Here is an 8,293-nt window from a genome sequence, read left to right on the forward strand (position 1 = left end):
CGTCAGCCAGGCAATCTGTCTCACTCACCCGTAGGCCAGGCATATCTGTCTCACTGACCAAGTGGCCAGGCTAAAGAAAATATATGTATATCATGCATATGCTGAAAATACTGATACTGTAACATGTCTCTTCTGTCTCTCTATAAACTCAAGGACATAGGGAGGGGATATGAGCCCTCCGAAAGAATAACATAACACTCGGAAGCTATGCCACATTAGGACGAGCTCTACTTTGACAAATCTCTAGTCATAAGGTTCGTTACGCTTTTACTATATATGGAATCATGCCAAGAAAAGAAGGAACAGCCTTAACATACCTCAAGTCGCCCAAGCGATCTAATAATCATGCTAATCACAACTAGCACACCATCCTATAACAAGGAATACATATGCAAACTTAGATGGCGCTAGTATATCACGTATATTAATGACAGCTTGATTCTAGAGTAAAACAGGCAGCATTTCCCCTTACTCTCCAATCACCCCAACATATACAACAACCCACAATAACAACAACAAACTTACAAAAGTCCTTAAATACTCCTTTCACTGCTCATAAAAGAGTATACACCAAACAACCCAAACTATACTAATATACAATAACAATATACACTTTCTTTCTTCCCAATCAAGGAGCATCATCTCATCAACACACCAACAACATAACATACTATCCATATACATGGAAGTTAGCTCAACAACACAGCCACATCATGTTCAAAATAGCCCATGGACTCAACAACTACAACACAACACTTTATGATCTTTCCTCCATAACTATTTTCACTTTTAAGACTTGGTAAACCTTCAAATCAACTCAACATAAGAGATAAGATGAAGAATATACGTTATAGTTGAAGAACTTCCACTCACAAAACTTGCTTCAAAATCAAACTCACCACAAAATCAAGTAGAAGTAAGAACAATCATCTTTATATGAACTAGTTGAGGATTTAGTGTCAATCTTGATGAATTCTTGATCTAAGGGACTATAAGTGTTTAAGAGATGTTTATGGAGGTTTATAGAGCTCAACGGAGTGTAAAATAATGATAAAATGAGGGGAATGGGGGTATTTATACCCCTTGAAGGTCGGTTCCACCGACTTTCCAAGTGGGCCCGCGGAAAAGCCATCTGGCATCCTATCTTGAAATGCACATAACTTTCTACTCCGACGTCGTATCGACGAACGGTTTGTTGCATTAGAAACTAGACTCAATAAAGTTCAATTTACATAAGTTATGCATTTCATAACTCCTCATATTCTAGGAGATATACCTCTCTCAAGTCGGACCAAAATTCCTATCCAAAATTCTGCGATGTTTTTTAAAAAATTTGACAAACTTAATTTCTTCGATTCGCTTGATCCTGAAACCTTTAGACACTTTCTTAGCACTTCTTAAAGGTATAATTTAACCTTATAAGGGTTCTATGACCTCTCCGAGCTTACATTAGTTTGCTTACGACGCAAACGACGCAAAAAAAAATTGAGGTGTGACACCTCTCCTGACCTTTGTTTGGCAATATCTTCATTTTTAGGATGATTGAGACTGCTAATCTTTTGGGGTTCACATTATTTTCTACCTTTATGCCCCACCTGATCTCCTTTTGCTATCTCCTTCCTTTCATAAATCGTACTCATCAGCTCTTTGATTTGGCTGCTTAGTAGACGATTTTCCCTGGTAACTTTTTCCACTTGTTCTTGTAGATCTACGATCATGTACGACCATATCATAACTCTCTTGTTCCCAAGACTGTCAAGCTTCTCAGTTAACTTATTCTTTTCTTTAGCGAGTCCATGAAGCTCACTTATCAATCCTCTTACCACTGAGATCAACCTTTTGTGAGAGTGACCTTCCAGTTCTGCCTGATCTTTAAGAGGATCTACCTCCTTTTCGTTGGCTTCATTATAGGTCCCAGATTTTTTTAGGAGACAGGATTCATGTTACTGATTGAGGCTCCATGATTGACTCCACCCTTAGGTGTATTACTTGAGTCAACTTCATCTTCGGATTCCCTCATTGAATCTCTCCATGCAGTTAGGGCCTCTCTCATCAATTTATCAGCTGCCCTTCTCTCTTTAACCTTTTTGATAGATGGCTGACTTTGAGTAGATGTCTTATTGGAGTTATCCTTGAGATCTTTACTGTTACTCCTTCTCTTCAAAGATTCAACATTTTTACAAATGATTCTTTGAAATCTGTGAGTGAGATATGCGTTTTCTAAGTCATCATCACTTAACTCACTTCTTCTCTCATCATCAAGACTATTTCTTCTTTCTGGATCTTGAGTGGTCTCACCATCCTTCATCTTAAGATATCCAAGCTTTGTACTGAGTTTGTCTATTCCAATACATGTACTTTTAAGAGCTTCCCAGATTTCCTTTGTTGTTTTACAGGAAGAAAACACACTATGCTCTTTTGATCCAAGGCTTAGAAGAAGAATGTGCTTAGCTCTCTGGTCTTGTCGCAGAGTATGGCTTTGCTGAGCAAAAGCACAAGGACCATCACAAATGATGTCACACGCTTCCGGATCCTCGCAGTGATGAAGTCTTCCATTCTAGCCTTCCACCACCATAGTGTTCCGCACTGAATCTTGGAGGACTTGTGATGCACTCTCCCTTCATTTAGTTTAGTGAACTGGCCATGATGAAGATCCTTTCTAGGTGTTAACCTTTTAGAAAGAACCCGCTCTAATGTCAATTGTTGCAGGTTGTGCGTCCACTAAACATAATATATGAGGGACCTGGTTGAGTACCAGTTCCCTTATGCAACGCAGTAAGTACAGAAGGCAAGATATTACCATGGAAAACTCCTTGCTCAAGGGATTAAAAATCACGACCTACCCCAGTAGGATTTCAACTCCACTAGACCGAGTAACTTCGGGTTACAACTCTATCGTAAGCCAGGAACTAACTCCCATAATCCCTCACCCTTACAATAACGCTTATATAACCTAGGAACTAACTCCCATAGTCCCTCAACCCTTGCAATACTCCAATTGCAAGCAACTCCACTTAGCTAACTCTAGCTAAGGACACTAATACACTTAGGCCTCATTTGTTTGCACTTAATGGAGGTCTGAATCTTAATCATTCAGATTCAGCCCATTAAGTGCATTTGTTTTTAAGGTCTGAATTTTAATTATTCAGATTCAGCCCATTAAGTGCATTTGTTTTGTTTCCTTATAAAACCTCTTAATGGATCTGAATAGGTCTGAACAAATCAGATCCATAAAAGAGTCTTATTCCATTCAGACTCATTAAATAATACACGCTATTAACAAAATACGGCTTCTTTCTCTAGCAAAATTTCCACGCCTCCCTCTCTGCTTCTTCAACCAAAATACTATTTTTTCCCCTCTTGAACTGGTAAGTTTTCATAATCTTTACAAGTATTTTTTCTAATATCTTTTATAGTCACAATATTTTCGGATGTATTGATGTTTTTCAACCTGCTACTGGATGGAAAAGTTTATTTTATGAACTGGGGCAATACTCATTAAGCCTTCCCTTCTTTCTCCCAATGCTGCAATTATTATTTACAGAATCCCCAAATTTCTCCTTTGATATAATTGATTCTCTTTCCTTGTTTTTCGTATTTACATAGTCAGCTTTACTAGATTGTGAGGCTTCCCCATTTTTCATCTTTGTGTGGTCAGCTTTATTGAATTTTGTTGTGTTTAAATCTACTCTAACAAGGTCTTTCTCTAGGTAGGCCCATCTAACTCTCTTTCTCTAGCAAAACCATTCCTATTGCTCGTGGAAGGGTGATTTCCTTCCAGGGATGTTTTAATTTTTTCAGGAGATTAGTACCGTGTTTGAATTATAATTTTTAGTCATAGTTGAGATTAGTACCATGATAGAAATTATAATTTTTCGTCATAGAAATTATAATTTGAGATTAGTACCGTGATAGAAATTATAATTTTTAGTCATAGTTGAGATTAGTACCGTGTTGAATTATAATTTTTTATTAGATCAATTTGTTTAGTGATAGTTGGTGTTTGGTTACTCCTTGTCAAAAACTTGATGTTTGGCTACTGGATGGAAAAGTTGATCTTATGAATCCGGGCAATACATGAGACAACCGGTGTATGCTATCTTCTCCTTTATAAGACTCTATTATATTGTTAATTATTATTGAAGATCTTTTGGAAAATATATGATAGTAAATTATGGTTGTGTCAGTTCACTTGTTATATTTATTATTTTTCAATATTTCAGGTATGGAACAATCTAGTGAAAATTCAAGAGTGAGTTGGAAAGATATGGATGTAGTAAAGACATTTTTAGAAAATTGTATTCAAGAAGTATCCTTAAATGGGAGACTTGGAAGTAGTTTGAAGCCAGACTCATGGAACAAGGTTAAACTAGCTCTAGAGACTTGTCATCGCTTTAGCATTCCCCAAAAGAAAATGAAGAACTATTATGATTATCTGAAAGAAAAATATCAAGCTTGGTTGCCACTAACTAAAAAGACTGGCAATATTTATGATCCAACAACCAATACCTTTCGTATGTCTAATAGTGAGTGGGATGAGTACATAAAGGTTAATCCATTATTTGATAATTTTTTCTTTATTTTGCTTTAAAGAAGAAGGTTTAATTAAAAGTATGATATCTTATATTTGAATATAGGCTCATCCAAAAGCAAAGACGTTGAGGAATTCACCTCTACCCTTTCCAGACCTGTGCACAAAACTTTTTGAGGGTTCTACTGCAACAGGAATTCATGGTTGGAGTCCAAGTTGTACCTATCCTCGACCTGGTGTCTCTTCTGCGTCTACTCCTATAGATATTGATACGATTGATGGAGCCAAGACCTATTTGGTGACAAAAATGATGAAGCTCCTAAAGATTCTCCATCCCAATCTTCATTTTCTGTTGAAAAGAAAGCTTCGGGAAAGAAGAGAAAACTCTCATCATCTCATTTGGAAATTGATGAGAAGATGAGTACTTGCATTGGAGTTATTGATTAAAAAAAGTAGTGGACCTGACGTCGAAGAATGTATGGACAAATTACAAGGACTTGGCTGGAAAGATCCATTATACAATACAACTCTTGCTATAATTTGTGAGAGTGAGAGCTACAGGAAAGCATGGATGAAACTAGAGGATGACAAGTTAGAGAATTGGGTTAAGCTCTTGGGGAAACAAAAGGGACTTCTTTAACTTAGCTAATTAGCTAAAATATGCATTAGGCGTTGATAATGTGAAACCTTCTTTATTATTTTTCTACTAGTATCTATTATGCTTATTGAACCTTTTCGGTATTATATTATGTTGGAACCATTTTGGTTAGTGATATATTTTTTAAATGCCTTTTTTGGGTTATGCTTGAGAATTATGGATTATTTGTCGTTATGTAACTTTTATGTTGACCAAATATATAACATGTTATGCTTATTTTCGTGTATTGTACATTTTCTAGGTTAAAATAGTTTAGACATGGACACTGAAGATCAGATATTATGGTTGATGAGCTTATATTGGTGTAGAAAACGTCTTAGACTCAAGAATGTTCAAAGAAATAAAGATTTAACATCATCTTTATCTCGGGACGAGTTACACATTGGAATTATTGTCCGGCTCAGTCGACAATGTTTAGAGTTGATGCGCATGTCTCGTGATGCATATGTGCGGTTGTGTCAAAATTTTAGACATAATGGATGGCTCACAGATAGTAAATATGTATATGTAGAAGAAAAGATAGCAATATTTTTATCCATTATAGGGCATAATGAGCGTTTGTGGTTATCAAGAGGAGATTCCAACATTCTTCGCAAACGATTCACAAATATTTTCACGAGGTTCTTGAAGCAATGATGAAGTTTGCAAAAGAGATGATATCATCTACAACATCCGATCCAAATCTAGATATTCCTGGTGCTCATAAAAGGCTACGTAAAATTTTTAAGGTACTTTTGTTATACTACTATTGTATAATTTTATACAAACATTTCTCATAATTTTTAATATATATATATATATATATATATATATATATATATTTATTTGTAGGGAGCAATCGGTGCACTTGATGGGACATTAGTACATGCCATTGTTCCCACTAATCAACAAATTGTTTACAGAGGAAGAGGAAAGGGTAAATGTTATCAGAATGCATTAGGTATATGTGATTTTAACATGGTCTTTACTTATGTTTACGCTGGATGGGAAGGAGTAGCACATGATGCACGAGTTCTTACAGAGATTGTATCTAATCCAGAAAATGGCTTTCCATTTCCTCCTTATAGTAAGCGATGCAACTTCAAATATTATGAAACAATACTTTCTCTTTATTATGACCATTTAACCTTTTATTTTAATGGCAGATAAGTACTATCTATGTGATGCGGCACATCCAAACACTCGAGGATTTCTAGCACCGTACCGTAATGTTCGATATTGGTTAGGAGATTATCAGCGTAGGAGGGCCATAAATACGGAGGAAAATTTTAATCATGCTCATGCACAACTCAGAAATGTTATTGAACGTGCTTATGGAGTTCTAAAAGCAAGATTTCCGATATTGGATAAGATGCCTCCATATTCTATTGATGTCCAGAGAGATGTTGTTGTTGCATGTTTTGCAGTTCATAATTTTATCAGGAAGGAGCGTATAAATGATGAACTGTTTAATCAATATGATTCACCTCAGCTAATATTTGACGAGGAAGAAGGAGAACAGGAAGAAGTGTTAGATGAAACAAGTGGACCCAGTTGGACAACTGAAGATTCGCAGATAATGCACAATATGCGTGAACAACTTGCACTTCAACTAATGCAAAGAAGAGGAAATACTTGAGATTTTTATATTTTCATTATTTGAAATACTTCTAGTGTTTGAACCTTAGAATTTGATCTGATGTAGTTAATTATTTAAATTATCTTATACTTGAGCGTTTGAAATGGAACGAGATTGTGTTTAGCTGAATGATTTTTTTTGCTAACAAATTAATTTTGAATTCTGGAAAAAAAAAATCATGTTACCTTGTTACAGTAGTATTTTTTTATGTTGATATATAAATTTTAGTTTGCATTTCAGATAATTTAAATTTTTTATCAAATATAATATTCAAATATTATTTTCTATCAACAATATAAATTTATTATGCTGAAATGAGATTTTTATAATTTTTTTTTTTTTGATATAGTATAATTTCACATGCACATTCAGATATTGAAAACAAACAGTCTTAATCATTCAGTGTTCAGATCTAAAAACCACATCTTAATTTTCAGATGTGCATTCAGATCCAAACATCTAGATCTAAATACACATCTTAATATTCAGAGGTGTATTCAGATTCAGACGTCTTAATCTTATTGGAAACAAATGAGGCCTTAGACTACTCTTAGCCTAATGTACCACTCAACAGCTTGAGGAAACACACTTCCAACAAGCACCCTTTGAGACTTTTGATCTACCTACAAACAACTTCCTTTAAAGAGAAGAGTAGGTTTACAATTTAAGCACAAACGAACAAAGACTCACAACAATATAAAGAACTTAGACTAAATCTTGTGTCTAGATCAGGTTCTTCAACTTGTAGGTGACTTTGTTCTTGAGAGATCTTGAGAACTTGTGTCGGCAGCTTTGCACGATTTAGATTAGGTTTTCAAGTCTACTCAATATGTTGCCATCATGTTGTATATATAGTGGGAGCATGTGGGGTGAAAAGAGACCACTCTTCAATTTTGACCTAAAGCATGGGCCAACTCACTGTTGTACTTGTGTGCAGTGAGTGGCACGGCTTACGGCTATATATATATATATATATATATATATATATATATATATATATATATATATATTAGTCCGTATCTGGTTCAAACTTGATTTGACAATGATCAAAATACAAATGCACTTGGAACTATCAATTGTTGCAGGTTGTGCGTCCATCAAACACAATATATGAGGGACCTGGTTGAGTTAAAGAAATACTAACTGAATTAAATTCTAAGAACATCAAATAAGAATAACTTAAGATAAAATTATGTATAATTCAAATTCAAATACACATAAATTTTTATTTTTATTTTTATTTTTTATAATAAGGATATTTTTTATTTATTATTGAAACATTAGGAAATCATTACGCTAGTGTTGACAATGCTTAGGTTTCCAAGTGTAGACATTTAAATTTTACCGGATTTAAAATAGGACTTTACAAGACGAGTTCAATCTATCTTCAAATTCTAAGGTTCGTTAGCGCTCTAAGGTCCATTACGATTTCTTAGAGGCTACTCTACCTTACACCTTAGCTCACGCCTATATAAAGGGACACATG

At 34.9% G+C, this 8,293-nt stretch overlaps 2 protein-coding genes across 2 annotated transcripts; both read left to right on the top strand.

Annotated features, from left to right (window-relative positions):
• The first annotated feature begins 3,124 nt into the window (after positions 1-3,124).
• Positions 3,125-5,322, top strand: LOC132051537 (L10-interacting MYB domain-containing protein-like). Its single transcript, XM_059442674.1, has 3 exons — positions 3,125-3,368; positions 4,224-4,549; positions 4,638-5,322. The coding sequence occupies exons 2-3, from the start codon at positions 4,226-4,228 to the stop codon at positions 4,950-4,952; spliced, it is 639 nt and encodes a 212-aa protein (XP_059298657.1). The 5' UTR covers positions 3,125-3,368; positions 4,224-4,225; the 3' UTR covers positions 4,953-5,322.
• A 275-nt stretch (positions 5,323-5,597) lies between these two features.
• LOC132069490 (uncharacterized) lies at positions 5,598-6,910 on the top strand. Its single transcript, XM_059462834.1, has 3 exons — positions 5,598-5,917; positions 6,021-6,255; positions 6,335-6,910. The coding sequence occupies exons 1-3, from the start codon at positions 5,822-5,824 to the stop codon at positions 6,805-6,807; spliced, it is 804 nt and encodes a 267-aa protein (XP_059318817.1). The 5' UTR covers positions 5,598-5,821; the 3' UTR covers positions 6,808-6,910.
• Positions 6,911-8,293: the final 1,383 nt, after the last annotated feature.

This window comes from Lycium ferocissimum, chromosome 1 (assembly GCF_029784015.1).
Source record: "Lycium ferocissimum isolate CSIRO_LF1 chromosome 1, AGI_CSIRO_Lferr_CH_V1, whole genome shotgun sequence".
In the NCBI taxonomy this organism is placed as follows: Eukaryota; Viridiplantae; Streptophyta; class Magnoliopsida; order Solanales; family Solanaceae; genus Lycium; species Lycium ferocissimum.